Source organism: Leucoraja erinacea, chromosome 14 (assembly GCF_028641065.1).
Source record: "Leucoraja erinacea ecotype New England chromosome 14, Leri_hhj_1, whole genome shotgun sequence".
Classification (NCBI taxonomy): Eukaryota; Metazoa; Chordata; class Chondrichthyes; order Rajiformes; family Rajidae; genus Leucoraja; species Leucoraja erinaceus.
This window is the reverse complement of record NC_073390.1, coordinates 32,537,537-32,563,356: the sequence shown is the minus strand read 5'-3', so window position 1 is coordinate 32,563,356 and position 25,820 is coordinate 32,537,537. Positions and strand designations below refer to the sequence as shown.

Below are 25,820 nucleotides of genomic sequence, written 5' to 3'. Positions count from 1 at the left end.
GTTCTCCATACCTGATTGTACCCTTGAGGTTGAGTGTTCTGCTCACTGGCTGACAGCAGATGGAAATTGGTGTACAATGGGAAGGGAATGAGAATTGTTACCTACATTTTAACCGCTTTCTTTCAGCCAATGCAAACATTATTAATAGAATTTGTTGTAAATATGTTGAGAAAAAAAAATTGAATTCTCCAATCATGGTTATGGTCAGTCTAATAGCAGAGCTAAATATCTAAAATGCTACTCTTTTTCAATATCCCTGGGAATCTGGAATCCCCTGCATGACCTGGTCATGCATATTCCAATCTCCCAAAGGTTGTTCACTTCAGTGACCGAAGCCTATTGACCCCTCAAAAGGTTTGTCCCAAAATGGTTTTATCATCAGAAATATATGTGCTGACAAAAACTGAATTGCCATCTCCCTAGGAATTATCACTTGAAGGATCACCTGTTAATTAATTACTAACTTCATAAAACAAACCGTCATCTGTTTTCAAGCTCCTGTTACTGTGATTTATTTTGTTCCATTGTTTGGACTCCTTGATCCCTTAACTGAAGGTATTTGCAATCCCAAGCAAGAAAATGATTCAATATTTTCCAAATATTGAATCATTTATGAATCAGTTCGGACAAATTATGCAATTTCTTGATAAAAGTGGATGAGACTAATCCTTGCTTTGCTTGTGCAGGTCCCTGTGGAATAGGCTTGTACATCCAATGTACAACCAGTGCAAAATGCTTACTACTGCCTCTGTGAATTGCTTGTAGATCACAGTCCTTTGGGCAATGCACAGCTGTTATGGCAGCCCATAGAAGGAAGGAAAGGCTTAGCAGGGTGGCCGTGTTGGGAGAGGGGCTGTGTTGAGTTGAAGTGCTATGATGAGCGGGAGTGCAGTGTTGGGGCTCAAGAGGGTTTGGCTAGGGTATTGGGTAACAGCAGGTTTTTTTGTGTAATTCTTCCTAGGTTTTTGGTGTCGGAAAGATGGAAGGTGGGATAGTGGAATGCTCCTCCTGCGGGATGTTGGAAGTCAGGGGGATTTCCATTGCCGCTGAGGATAACACCTGCAGTAAGTATGTTCAGCTGCAGCTCCTTGCGGATCATGATTAGGAACTAGAGCTGCATCTGGATGACTTCAGGATTAACCGGAGGTGTCGGAATGTCATAGAGAGGAATTACAATGAAGTGGTCATGCCTAAGGTACAGGTAGGAAGTAGATGGGTCACCATCAGAAAAGGGAATAGGCAGGATGCAGGAATCCCCTGGGGTCATTCCCTTCAACAATATGTATTATTCTTTGGCTATTGTGGGCGAGGACGGGTCGGGAGAACAGCGGCAGCAGTGGTCCTGTCTGCAATGTCAGGCCTGGCTGTGAGGTGCAGCCAGGGAGGGAAAGGTCAGACAGAGCCATAGGTGATTGGAGACTCATTAGTTTGGGGGGACAGATCGGAGATTCTGTGGCAGCAAATGGGACTCTGGCATGGTGTGTTGTCTCCCTGGTGCCAGGGTCCAGGATGTTGTTGCAGAACATTCTCAAGGGGAGAGCAAGCAGCGTGAAGTTGTTGTCCACATCGCACAAATGGCAGGTAGGAACAGGGATGAGGTCCTGTGAAGCGAATATAGATTAAAAAGCAGCATCCCAGTAATCTCTGGATTACTCCCAGTGCAACATGCTAGCAACGATGGCAGTAGGAAGAATGGATAGTTCAGAAGCCAATGCAGGCAGACAGGGATTCAGATGTTTAACCATTGGGATCTATTCTGGAGTAGAGATGACTGTACAAGAGGGAAGGGTGATGATATGGTGAATGCACAGTGTTTACAGACAGGAATCTATAATATGTTTATGGGCAATGTTGATTCAATTAAGACGCAAAGTAGACTTATTTTATTTCCTGCATTTTAAAGCAAACTGCAAGCCCTTTCTACCAAAGATCTTTGCTTTCTACTCAAAAGCCCAAACACTCTGACTGAAGTTATTCATTCAGGCGAGTAATGAATACAAAGGTGTGACTTTCCTGTACTCAGATGTGACGTCAATTTTAATACCCTGGACTTGGAACAAACAACAAATGACAATGAACCAACTGAGGCTTTCCAGTAGGCTGCACAAGAATAAAGTGCCTCTGAAAAATGAACAATTGCAGAACATCAGATTAGGTAACTCAATAATTTAACAAGACTTTCTTTGCAGAAGACTATGGCTCGATTATGGTATTGAGAAATAACCAATCCACCATCAGTCACACAATGCTTCAAGCTAGGAGCAGCTCAGCAGGAACTTTGAAAAAGCTGACACTGCCAAAAAGCTGACAACTCGAGAATGAAACTTTATAATGCTAGACTTGAAACAAAATGATATGGGCTTTGAAACTTAATCTGCAGTACAATGAATGTCTGTCATTTTTATTGTACTAAAAGGAAACAAGAGTTTGCAGTGTAAATCTAAATGTTGAAGGGGACAAAATTAGAAATTCTAGAATTAGTATTTCCATAGAAATCCAAGGGTATGCAATCATGACTTTTTTTTCTCTACACATTGTTACTGATTAAGTACATAAACACTTTACAATTTAAACTTTTAAAACAAAAAAGAACTGTTAGAGAGGTATGTAGGGTTTGGAGAGGCAGTGGGTAATTCTAACCTTATCGGGTGGGTCATAATATGAATGTCTATTTTCATTTGCAGCAGACCCATGGGGTCAACCCTTAGACCTATGTCAACTCATGGGGTCATTTCTTAGTCTTGTGGTAACTGAAATATTATCGTCTCAGATCCATTCACAGACGTTCAACACTTTCCATTCCCAGTTACAGAGAACTGAAAACTAGCCAGCTCCTCGTCCTTCCCCATTCATTCTCCTATTTCAAACTGGCACTTTTTTCTTTACTCTGGCAATTTAAACTGGCAAACTTGTTTCAATTCAGATGAACTGCTACTTTGTTATTGTTAAAAATTAAAATCATCAGATGTTGGCAATCTTCCTGTCTACCCACTCCAGCTAAATGAAGGCATCCTCCAATCTCCATTACTTTAAAAGTCTGATTCCAATGTTGCCTCTATTCCTCTCCATCTAATCCCAGATTTTGCCTCTTTCACTTTCTTCATTCTCTTGTGCAATTCATGATACACTTTTGGCTATTCTTCCTTCTAGTCTCTTTCCACTTGCCCTTCCTTTACTTTATGTTATCATCTATTCTCTCTTATTGCACCGGATCAATCTTATTCGGTGTCACTTTCCTGTCATTTGTTTTTGCCTTGTCTCTTCATTTCTGTCCAATGCTTTTATTCTTTTTGGCTTTGCATGTGCCCAGACTTTGCATTTGCAGTGAATTTAGCTGCAAAACACTGCCAAGAAAAATGCAAAGTATTATACAATACATTACAATACAATACGGTTTATTTGTCACATTGCACATAAATGCAAGTGAAATGAATATGTCAGTAGCGGTACAATTATAAAGAACACACACAAAAACACAATAAAAATTTAACATAAACATCCACCACAGTATTCATCACTATGGTGGAAGGCACACAATTTGGCCAGTCCTCCTCCATTTTCCCCCGTGGTCGGGACCTCAACCCTCCGCAGCTGTTGCTGCGGGCGTCCAGATGGTAAAAGGACAAGGTACAAGTCCAGGTAAGTCCAGAGTCGGCTCTTCCCCACCGGAGACTGCGGCTTTAAGTTAGTGTAGGCCGCAGGCCAGCGGTCGAAGATTTAAAGTCCCTGCCACGTCGCAGACAGAAGCACCGCAGACTGCAGGGTCGGCGGTCGAAGCTCCCCTCCAAGGGTGATGGTAAGTTCACGCCGGGCCCGCGGTAGAAGTTGGCCGCGGGCCGGCAGTGGTGGCTTCTTCTTCCCCCGGGTCCCCCACGAGGGATCCCGGGCTGCGGACGCCACGCCAGCTGGAGCTGTGCAGACCGCGCACGGCTTCAGGCTGCCGGCTGCCCCGGGCCAGCGAAACGGAGCGCTTCCCTCCAGCGAGCCCCAGCGAGGGCTCACCCACTCCACGCCGCTGAAGCCCCGGGCGCGTCTCCGGGAAAGGCCGCGCCAATCCTTGCTGTTAGGCCTGGAAAAAGTCGTCTCTCCATGGAGGAGGCGGCCAAAACGGTTTCCCCCTCTCCCCCCCACACAAAACACACAAAGAAACATTAAAACATGACAAACATACTTTAAAACATACTAAAAAATAAAAAAAGTTGAAAAAACTAACGCGCTGCTGACAGGGCTGCCGTGCACCATAATTTGGTAAAAATGAATGGGGAGGAGCAATATAAACTTGAGGGAATTATTCTAAAAGTAGTAAAAGATCAAAGAAATCTCTGCAGGTCATAAAAAGTGAAGTTGGTTGACAGTGATTCGGTCATACAAGAGGGGCAGGAACTGAGGAGGTTGCAAAAAGGCCTCAGGAATTTAGTCAAGTTGAGGGACTTGTCAAATACATGGCAGATGTGGTATGATGTAGATAAATGAGAGGTCATCTACTTCAATTGGGAAAGCAGAAAAACAGAATGTTATTGTAATGATAATAGTTTGGAAAATATTGAATGACATTATATATTGAATGACAAATATTGAAGGTAAAGAAGCCCAGGGTGTTTTAAAACAAAATATTTTCAGGTTATGATGATACACAGGCTGATAATATTTCCAGTTTGGAATGCAAGGATTGTGTGTGAATCAACGTGACCCATATTAATTGTGGTCGAGATGACAAATAATAGAGAAAACAACATTCCAATCATTTGATTTTGTTCTGTAATATTTTAACTTTCATCCCCTCCATTCCAGGAGACAACTCTGACTGAAGAATAATTTGGCAGTTGCTTTGCCCAAATATGTGCCTACAAGCTAAAATGGTGGATATTAATAAACTGTGTGATCATTTAGTTTAGTTTATTGTTACGTGTACCGAGGTATAGTGAAAAGCCTTTTTGCTATATTGCATGCTATCCTGTCAGTGGAAAAAATATACGTGATTACAATCAAGCCATCCAGTGTACAAATACAGATTAAAGGGAATAATGTTTAGTGCAATATAATATCCAGTAAAGTCTGATTAAAGATAGTCTAGGGTCTCCAATGAGGTAGATGGTAGGTCAGGACTTCTCATCTAAATGTCACATTGATTCTTGATATAGTTTTCAAGAAATAAACATACCTCCTTGCAAAGATATCGACTTTTTTTCTTGGGTCAATTGCTGTAATCTATCTATTCGAATTAAACATAATCTGCTCAAAATACTGTGCCAACTGGCAGCTTTGAGACACAGCACACCACAACTCTGGTAGTTGGTAAAATGTACCCTTACTTCAGACTCCATTGAGGCACAGTAAATATATCCAAAGGGACTAGATTTATTTAAGGCAAACTATTATATATATTGGATCTTTAGATTCTTAGATACCCCATGAGTTAACACAGGTCTAAGGGATTACCCCATGAGTCTGCTGCAAATGAAAATAGACATTCATATTATGACCCACCCGATAAGGTTATAATCAAAAATTGTAAAGCAGGTACACTGCATAAAAACATAGAAAATAGGTGCAGGAGTAGGCCACTCGGCCCTTTGAGCCTGCACCGCCATTCAATATGATCATGGCTGATCATCCAACTCAGTATCCCGTACCTGCCTTCTCTCCATACCCCCTGATCCCTTTAGCCACAAGGGCCACATCTAACTCCCTCTTAAATATAGCCAATGAACTGGCCTCAACTACCTTCTGTGGCAGAGAATTCCAGAGATTCACCACTCTGTGTGTGAAAAATGTTTTTCTCATCTCCGTCCTAAAAGATTTCCCCCTTTTCCTTAAACTGTGACCTCTTGTTCTGGACTTCCCCAACATCGGGAACAATCTTCCTGCATCTAGCCTGTCCAACCCCTTAAGAATTTTGTAGGTTTCTCTAAGATTCCCCCTCAATCTTCTAAATTCTAGCGAGTACAAGCCGAGTCTATCCAGTCTTTCTTCATATGAAAGTCCAGACATCCCAGGAATCAGTCTGGTGAACCTTCTCTGTGCTCCCTCTAAGGCAAGAATGTCTTTCCTCAGATTAGGAGACCAAAACTGTACGCAATACTCCAGGTGTGGTCTCACCAAGACCCTGTACAACTGCAGTAGAACCTCCCTGCTCCTATACTCAAATCCTTTTGCATGACTTGGGTCATCCATTAGGATCACAATAGAAACATATAGGGATACCCTGATCACAGTGAAATACAAGCCTACCATTATAGACATTTGACCATAAGTATAATGTAGTCTAATAATTGGCTTTTAGAGTCTTCGTGTTCCCCTTACAAGCATTGAATCAACCTCTGGACTGCTTGATCATGGATTTGAACTCAAAATAGGTTTTGTATCTTCAGACATATTTGGAATTAATAATCCACTCTTTTGACTGCATTACAACCATCTCGGGAAGTGGTTCAACGTTCATGTTTGGTTTATTTGATTGACCTCCAGATTGGTTCCTGCCTCAACAATACCTGTTTAACTCTTGGAGACACATTTGGTTGAACAACCTCTGGTGTGATCTCAATCCTCTTTTCTCAAGAGAGTTCTGCAGATATATCCCTCATGATAGGATGCAAATTATTCTACCCTTGAGCAAGAAATTGGATGCAGGTTTCATTCTGAGGTTAGAAATTCTCTGGAACTCTTGTTCTTGAGTTTTCATCTCTTCTGACTTCTCATCAACTCCATTTGAAGCTGGGTGATATAAAGAAAGAAGAGCGTGTGTGATACCATCATGTTTCATAAAGTATACAGACAGTTGGATCCTGAGGGCCATTATTGAATACAAATTCTTCAAGTAAAGCATTGCTTTAATTCACTTTCAGTACCGGAAAATTGTCATTCTCCTTTTCACTATTCTAGATGTGTTCTCTGAGAAGACCTGTTTTGTCATGACAAGACCTCAAACAAGTTTTAGGCAGCAGCAGCACGGCTGATTGAGTTGGTGCCCCTGATCTCAGGTGAAATCTGTGTGGAGTTTGCAAATAAAAACTTTGGGAAACAATGCACTTGCTCAAATGTCAATATTCACTAATTTAAGATAAATGTTATTATTGTCCTGATTATCTAATAAATAGATTAGATAACAAGTTAAAATATCCATAACTTTAAGCCCTGGAACTCGAGAGCTGACGGCCAGAAGTCAACTAATCTACATCATCTCTGTCCTGAACTATTTGTGGAAACTTTTTTTGTTCCTGTTACTTTAGGTGAAAATTTAAAGCACTACACCAAATTGAGTTTATTGTTCGTATCAAAAAACATTGATTGATTGGCTAATTGTTTTTTAAGAATGTTTAAAATGGTGAATATTTTAAAATTTGGTTTAGTTACATGGCAACAGATTAAACCTTTCCTTTCTCTGAGTACATATCATTGCCATTTTTTTAGCTGGATTATTTATATCCAGATCAATTTTTGATTAGTGCTAATTGATAAGTTAGTAAAAAATGTTAAAATTTTAATATATACTAGACCAAGTGGGACCCGTTGGGTCCCGTCCCCTCAACCGGGTGGTGGAGAGGCTGCGGCATCACACACACACTACCCACCCACCACACTCACTAACCACCCCCCTCGATATTATTAATATTATTCATTCACACCTTTTACCCATCCCCATCCACTCACGCATAGCCCCCAACTCGCAGGCGCGGCTCAAGAGGGAGAAGGAGCGGGGTGCAGAGGCAGAGGGCAGAGAGGGAGCGGAGTAGAGTTTGAGGGGTGAGGGGGTGCACGGCTTCACAGGGGAGGGCTGGTTCCCGAACGCAACACTCCCTCTCTCCAGCTCCAGGCTCTGTTTCTGCCCAGGTCCAGTCGCCGGGCTTGGCCTGCGGCAACAACCTCCCCACCGTGCGCCGACAAATAGAGTACAGGGCCCGACATGCTTGTTCTTTCTGTGTCTTTTAAGTAACCGGAGGGGGGGAGAAAGAGTGATTAGGGAGGGGTGAGGTCACTCTCAGCGTGAAGGAGTCGGACTCCACAGGAAAAATCTCTACCAGAATATGTAAATATTTTACCGTTAGCGTGTCGTTTTTTTTGAGAAGATGTGATTATACACAAACAACAAATACACACACATCCAAGATCAGACTTTTCAGTATATAGATATGCAAAGAAAGAACATTTTGATATTGTATACCGAATATTTCATATCATCTAATTTACGCATTTATGTTATAATCTGAGAAAATGTGGCAGTTATTTTTCTGTCATTAATGTGATGATTGAAGAAATGCCCATCAGGACACTTGGAAAACCCCCATCTTCCATTCACCAATGAGATCTCAGATGTCTGTGTGAAAAGAAAATGGTGTCTGGCCCTGATATCTGAGGAGGTAAGTTTGCAAAACTCTTTTGATTAAAGATTTTGGGTATCTTTGGCTCAGTATTAGTACTGTTACCTTGATTGGCTGTTCAAGGTTCAAACTCTGCTCTAAGGTTTTAAGAACATTTCTTGTGTAAAATTTCAGTTTAGAACCAGTGGTGGTTTTGGCTTTGAGATAGTATCCCTGATGTCATCCTATGGCACTTTTTGAAGAACAAAGGAATTGTCCAACCAACAAAATAATTTATGACTATTCGATGATAACGACAGGCGCCACCAAGACCAAAATCTCTGTTGATTTATATCAATACTGTCAGTGATACTTTGAAATGTAAAGTGGCTACTTTATCTTTCCACATTACAAAGTGTTCTCTGCAGAATATACAGGTAAGAAATAGGAGTGGGTTATCTGGCTCTTTGGGTCTGTTCTGCCATTTCAATAATTAACTGTGCTTATTTGTCATATGCACCAGATATGTGTCAGAACAATGGCGGTCTTTCTTGCTTCAGCTTTACAAGAACACTCGATGCAACACAACAAAAGTATACAATACAATAAACTTTTGACAGTTTTTCTCCTCTGACAGAGAAAGAGGGAATGAATTCTCAATGTTTTATTTCAACATCAGCCTTTATTAATAACCTTTTAAAATTTAAAACACCATGACAATCAATAACAATTTATTGAGGGATTTTTTTTATTTTTAAGAGTGTCATTTATCAAGAAAGGACTTTTCAGCTGTTGTAAATTCAATTTCAAAAATATTTTCTGAAACATTTTCCAGGATCAATTATATGAAAAACATCTTGAAAACACAAATACTAGCAATATTCAAAGCAAAACTAATGAATCCTACTGTAGTGCAGGAACCTTGCAAATCTACTTGCTATTTATCTGTAAAAATTACATTCATACTTCCAGTGGGCATGTTTCTCAGAATTACCATCAATTCACTCCAGGGAATCACACTAATGATCCAACGTCAATCCTGATATGCCAAATCCCAGCAGCCTCCTCCTAATGCACTCAAAGCAACCAGGTAATTTTCTGCCAAACTCTTTGCTGTTTAGATTCTCAGTGAAAATCTGTACAGAATATGATTTGTGTGTGGAATTTCACAAAATGTTAAGCATTTTAATGTTCAGCAGCTGTTGCTTACTTGATTATTCTAAAGGGCCTGTCCCACTTAGGTGATTTTTTAGGCGACTGTCATAGTCGTAGAAGGTCGCCGAAAATCCAGCGACTGTACCCACTCTACGACAAGCTACAACAACCTACCACTTAGTCGACATTAAGTTAGGGCAAGCTACCGACAACCGGCGACCCATTAGGACGTCCACCTACAACAACCGAAGTCAACCTACGTCCACCTGCGACAAGCTCCGAACCTGTCGGCGACAACTGAAGACAATTTAGGTTGACGCGAGTAGTCGCCAATGGAATTCACTGGTCAGCACCAGCGACAACCTACTAGAGCACCAATGTCAGTAGAAGTCAAGCCACACTCATTGGCGTCAAGCCCACTGTCGCTGACAATTTTTGAACATTTCAATATCCAGTGGCCATCAGAAAACCGCTACAACTCTTTGGACGACTGAGACTACTCACGAACATACAGGCGTCATCCCAGCGACCATGTGGCGACAGCCTAGTCGCCTAAGTGAGACAAGCCCATTAGTCATTTGATATTCTATGTGCTCCTATCAAAACATGCAGATGGCTCTCATATTTACCTCAGAATTAGTGGAAAGTCTATCAATTTGTTTCTTTTCATATCCTTTACCAAGCCATTGTCACTTTCATCTAAATTCTTTCACCAATGTATACCTACACGTCACCTAGATTGTACATTGATATCTGACAGCTCTGGTCAGCAATTAATATTCTTTTAGAACCCTTTATATCCACACCAGAAATCCAATTCACTTTGTCTCCATGATCAATACTGAGCTTTGGCAAAACATAATCATTTTTATTTTTGTTGTTGTCTTTTGCACCATGGGCAGTTCCTTTACACCCACGTGCTTTTTTCATAGTGCATCCCACTCTTGATTTTTGCCTAGATGATGTTGATGGTCGTTTGTCATCAGTCAGGATTTGTTCACTCAGGTCCCATAGCAGAATTTTTGCATCATTCCCTCCAGAAATCAACCAGTACGGATGTGAAAGAGAGTTCAGAAAATGAACCTGAGAAACACCCAAATTGTGACCGCAGAGTTGACGTTCAAATTCAAACCTTGTTCCCCTTACTCTGAATAAACGTATCTTGCCATCTTCAGCCCCACAGGCAAATACATTACCACAACTGGCAACTGTAATGAAATGAGCCAATGGTGGATTAAAAAGCTGACACCCAGCCGCTTGCTGATTATCTTCTTCCTCTTGTGTAAGATCTTGAAGGTTCACCGTCCAGACTGGACGAATTTTCTGCAAGTTCCACAGCATCACCTTCCCAGGGAAATTGGAAAGCAAAATAAATTCAGATGAAAATGATTGAAATTTATGGTTGAAAACGGTTAAATTAATCATTTTTGACATATCAAGTAGAAATTAAATACAAGAGAAAAGTTTCAACACAATCTTCTGGTTAACCCTTGCCCCTTAATCTCGTATACTGACTATTGACCTTTTTCGATCCCCTCTAATTGGTTGATATACAAATGTATTAGGGGATTTTCATGCCTGCACTATCCACTCAGTTGTTATCAAGTTGCAGTCAATAGATTACAAGACAAATGCCTTGCCTGTTGCAATCTGGATTTTTCCAGTCTGGGAAAGAGATACAATGTTGTAATTGCGTAAAACCCATAAGGAATTGCGGGAAAAGACAGACATGCTTTACAGACTGTCTTATCAAGAAATCCCAGATAAATAAAGGCTCATATGTTGTAAGAACCAAATCTGCCTAGGTTGGATGTCCCATTTTCAGCATTTAGCTCACACATCGCCATTTATAGCATTTTCATGGAAGCATGTAGTTCAAAGCAGAAACAAAATTTAAAAGGATTCTGATGTCCAAGGCTCAGGAGTCCACTACTGGTTTAGTAATAATGTATACAGAAATAATGTAGCTAACCAGAGTTTAAGATTGTGATCAAGAAGGAACTGCAGATGCTGGAAGATCGAAGGTACACAAAAATGCTGGAGAAACTCAGCAGGTGCAGCAGCATCTATGGAGCGAAGGAAATAGGCCACGTTTTGGGCTGAAACCCTTCTTCAGACTGATGGGGGGTGGGAGAGAAGGAAGGAAAAAGGGAGGAGGAGGAGCCCGAGGGCGGGGGGGGGGGGGGGAGGAGACAGCTCGAGGGTTAAGGAAGGGGAGGAGACAGCAAGGGCTAGCAAAACTGGGAGAATTCAACGTTCATGCCATCCGGACGCAAGCAACCCAGGCAGAATACGAGGTGCTGTTCCTCCAATTTCCGATTGTGATATATCCGGCCTGTCTGATTAAGGTACACTGTTTACACCATCAACACCACTTCATGTACAAGGTTTGTATCAGGCATGTGGAATGCTCTCCCCTTGCCTGGATGAGGGCAGCTTCAGCAGCACTCATGTTCAACACCGAACAGGACAGCAGCTTGCTTGATAGGCACCTCATCGACAATAGTAATTCACTCCATCACTGATGCATAGCAGCAGCAGTTTGTACCATTTAATGATACACTGCAACATCTCACCAAGACTTATTAGGCAGCACCTATTAAAGCCTACAGCAGCTCAGAGGACATGGGAAGCAAAAACATGGGAACACACTACCTGGACGTTGCCCTCCAAGCCACATACCATCCTAACTTGGAAATATAATCGCCATTCTTTTGCCATCACAGGGTCTAAATCCTATAATTTTCTCACTTACAGCATTGTGAGAATATCTACACCTCAAAGACTGCAGTAGTTCCAGAAAGCAACTCACCATCTTCAAGAGTAATTTGGTATGGGCAATTAAATGTTGGGTCAGCCAGCAAAGTCTCCATCCCATTAATAAATTAAAAAACTACTGTACCAGAGCTCAGATTTGTATACATTTTGAAATTATGCTTTCTATAATAGCCATTCTATTTACAATGACATTCAGAAGGCCTTTGACAAGGTTCCTCATGGAAGGTTGGTTAAGAAGGTTCAATGGTTGGGTATTAATGGTGGAGTAGCAAGATGGATTCAACAGTGGCTGAATGGGAGATGCCAGAGAGTAATGGTGGATGGTTGTTTGTCAGGTTGGAGGCCAGTGATGAGTGGGGTGCCACAGGGATCTGTGTTGGGTCCACTGTTGTTTGTCATGTACATCAATGATCTGGATGATGGTGCGGTAAATTGGATTAATAAGTATGCAGATGATACTAAGATAGGTGGGGTTGCGGGTAATGAAGTAGAGTTTCAAAGTCTACAGAGAGATTTATGCCAGTTGGAAGAGTGGGCTGAAAGATGGCAGATGGAGTTTAATGCTGATAAGTGTGAGGTGCTACATCTTGGCAGGACAAATCAAAATAGGACGTACATGGTAAATGGTAGGGAATTGAAGAATGTAGGTGAACAGAGGGATCTGGGAATAACTGTGCACAGTTCCCTGAAAGTGGAATCTCATGTAGATAGGGTGGTAAAGAAAGCTTTTGGTGTGCTGGCCTTTATAAATCAGAGCATTGAGTATAGAAGTTGGGATGTAATGTTAAAATTGTACAAGGCATTGGTGAGGCCAATTCTGGAGTATGGTGTACAATTTTGGTCGCCTAATTATAGGAAGGATGTCAACAAAATAGAGAGAGTACAGAGGAGATTTACTAGAAGGTTGCCTGGGTTTCAGCAACTAAGTTACAGAGAAAGGTTGAACAAGTTAGGGCTTTATTCTTTGGAGCGCAGAAGGTTAAGGGGGGACTTGATAGAGGTTTTTAAAATGATGAGAGGGACAGACAGAGTTGACGTGGAAAAGCTTTTCCCACTGAGAGTAGGGAAGATTCAAACAAGGGGACATGACTTGAGAATTAAGGGACTGAAGTTTAGGGGTAACATGAGGGGGAACTTCTTTACTCAGAGAGTGGTAGCTGTGTGGAATGAGCTTCCAGTGAAGGTGGTGGAGGCAGGTTCGTTTTTATTATTTAATAATAAATTGGATAGTTATATGGACGGGAAGGGAATGGAGGGTTATGGTCTGAGCGCAGGTATATGGGACTAGGGGAGATTATGTGTTCGGCACGGACTAGAAGGGTCGAGATGGCCTGTTTCCGTGCTGTAATTTTTATAGGGTTATATGGTTATATGTAGAATTGATACATTTTATATTTTTGATAAAACTCACCCTTCTTTTACTTTTAACTCAAAGAGCATTTTAATAATGAAACAAATTACCTCCCCCCCCCCCTTCCAAATGTCTTTACCAATACTGGGAAACACAGCATAATAATACAATGAACATTCAAAGTGATAAATGACAGAGTTCAAATGCAAATCTAGCTATATATTCATTTGATGTGGTTGAGCACTTTTTGCAAGGAGTACAGCATTGCACATTGTGCATGCCACTGTGGTAACATTACTTTGATAAAATGTTTAATAAATGCAGCCTGAGCAAATGGATTACTGATTTTGCAACAATTTTTGAAACGAACACTCTGCAGGTAACAATATGTTATGAAGCACTAATTGGAGTATTTTCCTCAAATGTTATTAAATTGTTGAACAACGAGGTGCTCTCTTACATGCAGCACGTGTGAAAAGTATTACTATCTTACACGTACTGTTGACCCAAGCTCCTAGTTTAAACGTTGGCATGGTGAAACTAAGCTTATCTATTGTGTACCCAAAAGTGCAGGAAAAGTTCAAGTCACAGTCCATTTAATTTTTTTAGAAATTGATTAGCATCAAAAAAACCTTCTGGTGCTGAAATAATTGTCAATGCAATACACAATGACGATTGCACTTGGCATGTATATTGTGGTTTTGTTCAAATCATGGCGTCTAAATACAGATAAATAAATCCTGAGATTTCCAGCAGTAATGTTGTCTGATAAACAACAGAATAAAAGGCAGAAATAATTTCATACCTCCCCTTAAAATGTTTGGTAAGATAGGAAAAATCCTCTTATTTAAGGATAAATGTATCATAGCATCAAATGGCTTAAAACTTCATACAGAGCTTTTCAATATTCAGATATAACAAAGACAGTAGCTATTTAAAGGTGACTTGCACTGTTGCATATCCTTGATCACTGAAAAGAAGACGAGGTGGAAGGTGAAATTTTGACTAGCAAATGCCGTTTTTTACCAAAGATACTAGTATCTTTGTTCTTTACATCGCACTACTAGAGTGTTTACATCCATAACTAGAGTTTAGAATCTGAAACAAAGGCAAATTAAGCATTCAGTCAGTATGATATTTTAGTCTATAAAGATAAAAAATAGTCTATAACCCAGCACTGAGAGAATTGGCACTAAGGCTGATGTCTAATGCAACAGGTCTGTTTGGAAAAATGTATATTTACTGGATTGGTCAGAAAAGTTTCGGTATTAAAAAAAACATAATGAAAGCGATGGTCCCTGCGAGCGCTGCAATTACTGAATTGCCCATTATGATAATGATGAATCACCTTGAATCACTATCACCCTTTGTTCAAAGTATCATATAGTGATATTTGATAGGGAACTCCAGTAATTAAACACCGTGGTGATGATGGAACAACATATTACCTAGCAAGTCAGAATAATTCAACTTACTGGGGAACTTGAAAATTGAGGTGTTTCCCAGTATTTTCAGTGACAGATCACAGAATTGAGAGATTCTGAAGAAACTCTGGAGACTTGTTACAATGCATTTTGATTATTGATGTATACTGCAACTGTGTGCCATTAGCAGATGGAAAACAAGTGTTTCTGGTGGTGAATTACATGCCAAGAGGCTACTTTGTCTGGGTGTTGCATTAAGGTTCTTAGAACTGCATTCAGGTATTGGCGGGATTTGTTTACCCATTTAAAACAGATGTAAAAGCCATTGAACTCAGAGAAAGAAATATGTTGTTGGAAAAGATCAGCCCGAAACTTGGCTCATAGCCCAAGTTGGTTTTCAGGTGAGCCAGTCACCTGGCATCTGATTGAATGAATTGAACCTCCAGCTTGTTTTGGAATTCTCTCCGATACGATTACTGAGATCAAACTTGGCTTTCTTGTAGTGCAGGGGGTCATCCTTCTTGAAAGTCTTGGATCTCAACATTAGTACAGATTGCGTCTCTTTATTCATCCAAGTTTCTTGATTAGGATAGACCTCAATTTTCTTTATTGGAATGAAGTTGTCAATTGGCAAGAAGCATTTCACTACACCTATGGTGTATGTGACCAATAAATAACCTTTGAATATATTTCATGAAAAAATGATGACTGAGGTATACTAATTCAAGCTGGATGAGGTAGTCCTCAATATGTCCAATCCACTGACACACGGTAGTCCTGAAGCCGACACTTAGCCTCCTCAGTCCACTGTGGTATAATTCTTTATGTTGGTGTTTTTCGAGAATCTGGATCAAACCACAGTAACAAGCAGCCTGGTCTATTACTGGGGTGTTCAGCCCCCCAAGCTGACTAACAAAGGGATTATTACCTATCTCATAGAAGTTTCAATCCTCTAAACACTATACGATAAATTATGCTGCAAATGTGACAATTAGTTTAGTTGAGAAACATCTCCTCCTTAAATAAATCAACCTTTTCCCTTAACACATTGTTACTCTGTACACTTAAACCATCTGCAGTTGGCATATCCAAACTAAAAGTAAATTTGTCTGATTATCAGCTGGAATCATGCACAATTGTCCCTGGACATGGAACTTATTATTTTCTTTGTTGGGCCACAAAAAACCCAGAGTGAATGATTTATTCTCATTATGGTACCAGGACTATTAGAACTGTTTCAAATGCCCCACACCCCCAATTCCTTTTGATAACCAGCTATATTACAACACTACGATGATACATACCTGCATATCTAGTCCACAGGAAAGCAAACTCTGCGGCCAATGAGGTCGAAATGTTACACAAGAGCAAATATTTGAGTGCTTTTGAAGACAGCGGGTGACCTGCTTGCTAGCCAAGTCTATGATTTTTATTGATCCAGAATCATCTGCAGCTGCAAGATGACTGTCTGTTTCATTAATTGAAATGCAATTTATTTCATCCTCATTCACATGAAAGAGCTCAATGGGCTCCTTAAGTGACCGGATATCTAGTGCACTTATTGCTTCACCATGCGATGCATAGACTATACTTTCACAAGTGTGCGAGAATGATATGCAAGTCACATCATCACCCTCTAGATTCAGATGACCAATCGCGGAACCCTGCATATTCCAGACTTTAAAGCCTCCGTTCTCAGCCCCTGACGCCACAAGACCTTCATGGCTGACATCTAGGCACAGCACTGGGGAATCCCCTGCAGTCCACTTGGTGGCCATGTCTAAAACAAAAGTGCAAAATAACATAGGGTCAAAGTTTCCTCTCACAAAATGTTCAATACAAGCTGGGATAATGAATGACACTCAATGCTTTTTGCTCATAGGAACACTATATTTTATATGATCACCCCTCTCAATCACCTCCTTCCTCCCCATCCTTCCATCAACTTCTCCCAATCCCTCTACCCACCACCCCATCTCTCCTTACCCACACCCCTCCCGATCCACCCTCCCTCCTCATTTACTCCTCCCTGCTTTGCTCCCACCCTACCACGTCCTTGCTTTCCCCAATGCCCCATCCCCTCCTGTCACCCCCTCTCCCCTCACCTCCCAGTCTCTCTTCCCTCCCTATTGGTCATAGTCTTACAACGTGGAAACAGGGCCCACTTGCCCACACCGGCCAACATGTCCCATCTACAGTAGGCCCACATCACGACAAACCTTTCCTATCCACGTATCTGTCTAAATGTTTCTTAAACATTAAGAAAGTCCCTGTCCCAACTACCAATTCTGGCAGCTTATCCGTGAGAAAGCTACTCCTCAGGTCCCTGTTAAATTGTAGCAATACCCTCCCATTACCTCCCTCACTGCCGACCACAACCAACCCTTCCTCCGTCCATCATCCACTCTGTGCCTCTACTCCCATCACAACGCCGCATCCCCCGCCTCCTTTAACTTCTGCGGCCCCTCTCTCATCTCCAGTACTGGTATCTTTGGCCCTGCCTCCCATGGCCGCACCCGGTTGTTTGACCAGTCGGCCTGTCCGAACCAACCTCGGCTGCGCCGTCACCTCCTCCCCCCACCGGAGCACGTCACACAGCGAGTCACGTGGCTCCAACCTCCGCGCAATGGACGTGCGCGTCCCCGAGACCGCCGTCGCACCCGACCACGACCTGTGCGCGGCCCCGAGACCACCGTCGCACCCGACCACGACCTGTGCGCGTCCCCGAGACCACCGTCGCACCCGACCACGACCTGTGCGCGTCCCCGAGACCGCCGTCGCACCCGACCACCTGTGCGCGGCCCCGAGACCAGTCTGATGAATCTTTACCTCATCAGTATTAAGTATATCAATTTTGTAGGTAAGAACAAAGATACTAGATACAAGTATCTTTGCGCTAGAATACCAGATTCGCAGCCTTCCAGACACCACTCTGATCGCAGTAAATCCTGTTTACCCCTGTACTCAAATCCTTCCAAATATAAGCCAGTATACTCCTGCAATTTAGCATTCATAAGAGATGTGCACCTTGGTCCCTCTACTAATGATCAACATTTTCAACGTCAGCATTTAAAATAATACTGTATTTTTTCATATTATATACTATCTTGCCACTTTCTGGCCCATTCTCTTAGCTTATCAATATCCACATGAGGCCTCTTTACATCCTCCTCTGCACTTAGAATTTCACCAAGTGTTGTACCATCAGCAAACTTAGCAAGGTGACATTTAATCCCCGATTTCTTAAATTATTTCTGGAATAATTGGAACATTAGCATTGATCCATGCAGTTTTCATAGGTCAGCCTGACAATGGTGTCATCTCATCTCTACCCTACTTGAAGGTAGACAAAAAGACCCTTCTCGACCCGAAACGTCGCATATTCCTTCGCTCCATAGATGCTGCCTCACCCGCTTAGTTTCTCCAGCTTTTTTGTCTACCTTCAATTTTTCCAGCAGAAACCCTATTTGAAGGTTGCTGTTGGGTTGCAAGGCCAGTCAAATTTCCTGGTGGGCGAGATTTGACCTAAAAATTGTTGAAAAATATGTTGTTATGTTGCCTTCATATCACATAGATTACACAGATTACAGTCTGTAGATTCTATCAATCGGTGGTGGCCAATGCCATCTTCTTCGCTGTTGTGTGCTGGGGTAGCAGGGCGAAGCCCGTGGATGCCAACTGAATTAACAAGCTCATCAGGAAGACTGGCTCTATCCTGGAGATGGAGTTGGATTCACTGGGGATGGTCTTGAAGGGGAGGATGCTCCTCAAACTGCTCACCCCCTCCATGACACACTGGTCAACCTGAGGAGCACCTTCAGCGACAGACTGGTTCCATCAAGATGCACCACAGAACACCACAGGAGATCCGTTTTCCATGTGGCTATCAAACTGTACAACTTCTCCCCCTTCTATCATGGGATAGACTGACTCCCCTTCCGATCCCCAATCTTTGCACATCCCCAATCATGGACTTTCCACTCGTTACTTTCATTTCATGTTTCATGTTTCTTTCCATATCACTTTCTGCAATAGTTTATTCCTCTGGTTGCTTACTGAATTAAAAAAAAAACTCCCTCACCTTTTTGCAGATGGCTTGGGATGTTCATTTTCTGCTCCCTGCTCTAATCCAGCAGCACTTAACACTTATGCAAGACATGGGCAGAATTCGCATTTAAAACATATGGGGGGGGGACACACACACACAATTTCTTGGCGGCCCGATGACAAGTGAGCATGACAACGAACAATTTTATCTCCTCCCACTCCCCCCCCCCCCCCCCCCACACACACACACACACACACATCTTACACACATCTTACACGCATCTTACTATAACAATCCTGGGGCCTGGGGAAGACTTGAGAGACAGCGAAAGAAGGCCAAATGTTGTGTAAACTAAAATCTATATTACTAAAAATCTGATCTTGACCACTTCCTTGGCCATCTTACTCTGAGCCCCCTCCGCTGCGCAGGACAAGAGGATTTTTCCCATCGATGAAAAATAAAGGAGTTATTAGTGTTTAAAACATTTTGAGATTTTCTCTCCTGAAGGCCACGCCCCTTCCGGAGGGACTAGAAAATCTGGAAGTATTGAGTGCCTCAGTCAGTCTCTGCAAGATGGGGGAGCGAGAGGGTCACGTCTCAGTCTGAGCTGTGAATAACACTGAACAAGTCTACTAAACTGTGAGCGTGGTTTTACTGACCTTGAGTGCCCTTAATGTGGTTTGAAAATGAAAATGTGGTTGGTTTGAAATAAAGCACAGCAAATGGTTGGTGGTGGTTGGTTTGAAATAGAGCACAGCAAATGGTTGGTGGTGGTTGGTTTGAAATGAAGCACAGCAAATGGTTGGTGGTGGTTGGTTTGAAATGTCTACTGAACGGTAAGGGTGGTGTATATGTGGTGTTTTGTGTGGTTTTATGGTGGTTTTAATGTGGTTTCACCCTGCTTGAAATGGTATGAAACCTCATTTGAATGTAGTGGCCTTGCACCCTGCATGAAATGGCATGAAACTGCATTTGAATTTGGTGGCCTTGCACCCTGCATGAAATGGTATGAAACTGCATTTGAATTTGGTGGCCTTGCACCCTGCTTGAAATGGTTAGAAACTGCACTTGAATCTGGTGTCCTTGCACCCTGCTTGAAGTGGTATGAAACTGCACTTGAATTTGGTGGTCTTGCACCCTGCTTGAAGTGGAATGAAACTGCACTTGAATTTGGTTGCCTTGCATCCTGCTTGAAGTGGTATGAAACTGCACTTGAATTTGGTGTCCTTGCACCCTGCTTGAAGTGGCATGAGACTGCACTTGAATTTGGTGGCCTTGCACCCTGCTTGAAGTGGCCTGAAACGGCACTTGAATTTGTTGACCTTGCACTCTGCTTGAAGTGGCAGGAAACCTTACTTGCGTTTGGTGACTTTGCACCCTGCTTGAAGTGGTAGGAAACTGCACTTGAATTTTAGGATCGAAACCAGGGTATGTGGAGCTGGTTTAATGGGTGGGGATCGATCTGGGGCCCTGTGTGGCACAATGGAAGTATTATTTAGATAATTGTAATTGTTGCTTTACTGCTGTATTTTTGTGCACCATGTATTTGCAAATGTATTGGTTCTAGTTTCATTATTTGATCTAAGCTTTGAGTTAAGATTATGATTATAGAATAATCAAAGGGGGGAATGTAAGGGTTAATACTATGGTAGACATTTTATGCTCACTGTGGCAGACATTTTAAGCTACATATGCTATAATACTAAAAACAGGCTTTTGCAAGTCTGCCTTCATGGTACCAAGCACCTGCAGATAAGATGTCTGAAGAAGAGTTTTGGCCTGAAACGTTGCCTATTTTCTTCGCTCCGTAGATGTTGCTGCACCCGCTGAGTTTCTCCAGCACTTTTGTCTACCTGCAGATAAGAAGTTGTTCTTCAGGACTAAACATTCCAATGTTCTGAGCTAAATCCTGTGCTGTCTCCTTATCACACTGTGGTGCCTCCTTAATCATATTAGCTGTTCAACTCCCTAACACAATGTGCAACTCCTGTTTAATTCCCTAACACAATTAAAGGATCTTTATCATGTCTTTGTAAAGACAGGCTTCTTTCATGTAAGCAGTGGAAAATGACTGTATGTACTTTGAGTTGTTTGAGCTGTATAAATATTGCCTGTGTTCTGTATATTCTTTAAGAAGGTGGTAGCAGGTGCCTGAGTGAGCCATGGTCCACTCAGATCTCTGTACCTTCTTCCTACACAGTGTTTAAGTAAAAAGCTTCTAACTGAGACTCGTGTTCTTTGAATTATTTTACAGTTTAAGTTAAGGCGACTATCACAGAGGAGATTCACTGATGGATGTTTGTGTTAAATTGTGTTAATTGTGTGTTTTGTTGCCTTTTTTACTGCCATGACTGCATGGTACGAAATTTTGTTCAAACTTGTTTGAATGACGATAAAGGAAATTCAATTCACTCAATTCAATCTAATGGTAATTGTACCCGCATCAGACAGTTTTAAGAAATTCTCCCTTGAATTTTATTGAAAGGAACGTGTTAGTAATACTTGACGGTCAAAGCACAATTATATTTATATTTACAGAGGAATGCATAACGATGTATTGGTGACACATCATATAACAGTGGCAGTTAACAAGCCTTAACAGTGACAGTTAACAAATCGTTTTCGTCTCAGAGGAATCAAGTGAGAAATGACTCCAATCGTTCTGCAGTACTCATTAAACCTGAGAGTCTTTTAAAAACGTAAAATTCCAAGGCGGTTTTGCTGCAATCTGTTTCGTGTATTGTATGTGGAATGGATGAGCCTTGCTACCGTTTATCATTGCCAAAGGATGACATAAGCCCTGTTAACATCACAAGATTTTGCTAACACAAAAATGCATTTACACATGATTAGCCTATTTATCACTATTTCTCACGGAACCCCTAGCGATCCATATTGTTCTGGGGAATCCTGGTTGAGAAACTCTGGTCTAGAGCCTAGAGGTGCCTGCTACTAGGCCTACTCATACTCACAGCCGAAACGGAATTTCTCCGACTCCGGACACCTCTAGCTCTTCCTGAAGGTTCCATCATCAATTAATTATTTTCAGAGTCTGAGCGAGCTGACCATGCATGTGGCCGCGACTCCGCAACGGTCGGTCGGATGGGAACTGATTGCAGTTTGCTTATGGCTGCTGCTGGCTAAGGTAAAAATACATGTTTCACAAAACATGGAGAGGATTATCCCCCACCTCTCAAAACATGATGGAGCCTAAGGCATTTCCACCACCACCAAATGATTGTGGACTTTGGAAGGGGTAAGATAGGGACCCACAATCCTGTTTATATCAAAGGGACGATGGTGGAAAGGGTCAAGAACCTCAAATTACTGGCCGTGCACATTTCCAAAGATCTTTCCTGGTCCCAGCACACTGATGCAATTATAAAGAGAGCACATCAGTGCCTCTACTTCCCGAGAAGATTATGGAGAGTTGGTATGTCAAAGAGGACTCTCTCGAACTTCTACAGGTGCACAGTAGCGAACATGCTGACTGGTTGCATCTTGGCTTGGTTCGGCAACTTGAGCTTCCAGGAGCGGAAAAGAATGCAGAAAGTTGTGCCCACTGCCCAGTCCATCATTGGCTCTGACCTCCCCACCATTGAAGGGATCTATCGCAGTCGCTGCCTCAAAAAGGCTGCCAACATCATCAAGGATCCACACCATCCTGGCCATGCACTCATCTCTCCGCTACCATCGGGTAGAAGGTACAGGAGCCTGAAATCTTTTACATCCAGGTTCAGGGACAGTTTCTTCCCCACAGCCATCAGGCTATTAAACTCGCCAACAGACTCTGAACTGTAACAGCCTATTGCAGTTTATCTGTTTATGTGTATATTGGACTGAAATGTTCTGTATTTATGCTTACAATATTCTGTTGTGCTGCAGCAAGCAAGAATGTCATTGTCCTATCATGACAATAAACTCTCTGGACTTGGCCCTCTTGCATTTTATCAAAGCCTGGATATCCATCTACTTTCAAAGATGTAAAATCCTTTAATATGTCTTTAGAATGTTTATCACCATAACCTTAATTATAATAGCAATATCTTGCTCCTCATTTGGAAATTTACTTATCCGTTGTCTTGAATTTTTAATTACCATTTCAATCTCTAAGAGGAGGTGCTCTTTCCTTTTGACTTATTTACAGAGTATGTTGGAGATTTCCTTGATCCTCTCTATTTTATTTAATGTACCTGTACCATATTTTCTTATTATTTCACTTCTCATTCTATACACGTGTGATTCCTGCAGTGTTGAATTCCTTGTATTTGCCATACATTTTGTTTGTTTTTGCTTTATAGTCCTTGACATTTTTGGGTGAAGAGAAGCAGGAGTTCCCTCTTTTCATGGGGATCTATTTGTCCTGAATGTTCACATCTTTGTCTTGTGTGCCACTCACTGCTCTAGTTTATTTAAAGTAGCCATTTCCAGTTTAAACATTGGTTTGAATTTGTGTGTTTACTGCATCTGTGCTTAAAGAAACATTGGTTTAGATCACTATTGCTACTGCACCTTCAGCATGGTTGTGTACTTAATATTTCCATTAGTTGAGGAGAGATGTTAGATTAGGTGGCTTGTAATTCCTTCAGAAATGTAATTTCAAGAAACCTAGCAGTCAGTTTTTTCACTGCATTAATATTTTCCTCAGATTATGTATAGAGTAGAAATTTTGCACTTGTTGGGAAATCTATTAAAACCACATGTTCCGGACAATTTCATCAGTCCTATCATAAATGGGGAAATACTTTCATCATATATTTGCTCCTCTAGTTAAACATGAACAAATCATTTTTTCTTAATAAGTAACTTCAAGTTCAAATGATCTTTGACCATTTTGACTAACTACTCATGTATTAGATTGAGCAGAAATGACCAGATTCTTATTTGGTATCCTTTTCCAAATCATACTTAGAGATATTTCATTTTTTGCATCTGCTTTAATTTAATTTCTTCAAAAGATGATCTTGTTACTCACTCAAGCAGTATAGTACAATTTTGCAGCTTAAATTGATTAAAACATCTTAGCAACAAGTTTGACTAACTTTTACAAATACATTGAATGTTCAAACTTAATAATATTTGCTTTAACACAACTATTATGTTGAATACATGCTCAAGCTTTTGTCATAATGTAATAATTGCTTTTACTTCACACACCTGACTATTTACTGTGTTTAAAATTCAGCAGGGAACATCCATTCATGACATTGTATGTTATCGAACATAGATCGCCCACAATGACAGATACATATCTAACAAGAGCAGAGTTGGCGAGAGCTAATTACATGAATACTTGAAGAAAGCATTAGGAGGCAGTTATGATTTGTGATATCTTAATTTGGGGATTGAAGTGCATCATGGGTCGAAGGAAATGGCGACACCATTTTCTATCCAGTACCAGAGAGGACCACTGGTATGGTGGAACCTTACATTGATGACTTTAAGAAAGTCTGTTTTTTTTCTTACCACCACTATCTCTGTGATTGTATAAATGAACCATAGAGTGATGATATTGGGGGATTCAAATAACTCAAATATCTACTGGGATAGCATTAAAGGAAATTTCCCAAAATGAGTTCAGAACATCCTTGACCAGCATAGGAAGGATGCGTAGCTCTATCCTGTACTAGAAAAATGAGCAAAGTCATAGAAAATCACTTCAATATAACTGGTCATAATATAAAGATTTAGATTAGTAATAAAGAGGAGCAAGCGGCAATTTAAATTAGAACATAAATTGGAAGAGAGTTGACCAGTGTAATGAGAGGGGACTGAGTCAGGAGAAACTGGGTCCAAAGGTTGTCAGGAAAATCTTGAACTGAACAGTTAAGGGGACATTTCAGGCACAGGGTAGGTAAAATTTCACAAGAAGGAAAATAGAGAAAGCCAAGGCTGAAGGAACTTAAGAGAACCAATACCAGTGGTTTGTCTGGTATCACATTGTGCCATTACAACTTTGGGACAGCCAAGCAACATGCTAACATTTACAAGCACCAGCCATCACAAACTATGTTGTAATAATAAGAATGGGTCCATCATGGGAAATAGCTTCTCGGTGTGATTCTGCTCAATATGTGTAAACCATTCATGAAAGGGTGCAGGCTTCAGGCAGCTTGGCTGCAGCCTCAAGTGTGAGTGAAATGTGCCATGGTGCCAGCCTGAAGATCCCACATTAAACACAATGAGACGCCATTAAGTCAGATAGTACTGTAACTTCTATAGGGCCCAGGATGGCAAGGGCCTCCCTCTTTGCGACAGCATATCTCATCTCAGGCAAAGTGAATTTCCGACTGATGAAAACCACCAGGTGCTCTTCTCCAAAGTCCTGAGAGAGGACGGCTCAGAAGGATCCATCTACACAATGAAAGGCTTATTGAAGTCAGGGTTATGCCGCACGGGCTCCCTGGTATGGGCCGTTTTTACCTTCTGGAAGGCTCTTCTGCATCTGTTCACTGTATTTTCTCCAGTTGGCCTTGGTTAGCTCTGAGAGTGGGACAGTCAGTGAGAAAATAGGGATTAAACAATGATAATAGCCAGCTAACCCCAAGGTGGCATGTATCTGGGTCTTGTTGGTGAGCCGGGGAAAGTCCCAGCAATGATGAAATGGGCCTGTGATTTAAGTAGGCCCTGGCTGATGCGATATCCCAGCCTCCGACTGTCCAATGCTGCACTTTTTTGGGTTGGTTATGAGCCTGGCCTGCAGTAAAGCCTGTCGTACCCCCTGGAGGTAGAGCAGGTGTTCTTCCCAATTCTCCCAGTGGATGTTC

General features: G+C 41.6%; 1 protein-coding gene across 5 annotated transcripts; it reads right to left on the bottom strand.

The window, feature by feature from the left end:
- Positions 1-9,021: 9,021 nt before the first annotated feature.
- On the bottom strand, positions 9,022-17,677 carry wdr53 (WD repeat domain 53). 5 transcript variants are annotated; one of them, XM_055646091.1, is made up of 3 exons: positions 17,557-17,677; positions 16,310-16,785; positions 9,022-10,796 (listed from the first exon to the last, which is right to left on the bottom strand). In XM_055646091.1, the coding sequence occupies exons 2-3, from the start codon at positions 16,781-16,783 to the stop codon at positions 10,176-10,178; spliced, it is 1,095 nt and encodes a 364-aa protein (XP_055502066.1). In that variant the 5' UTR covers positions 16,784-16,785; positions 17,557-17,677; the 3' UTR covers positions 9,022-10,175. The 5 variants fall into 5 exon arrangements, with proteins under 5 accessions (XP_055502066.1, XP_055502068.1, XP_055502069.1 ...); XM_055646093.1 differs by having other exon boundaries at positions 17,522-17,583; XM_055646094.1 differs by lacking the exon at positions 17,557-17,677 and adding an exon at positions 17,389-17,527.
- Between the last annotated feature and the right edge of the window lie 8,143 nt (positions 17,678-25,820).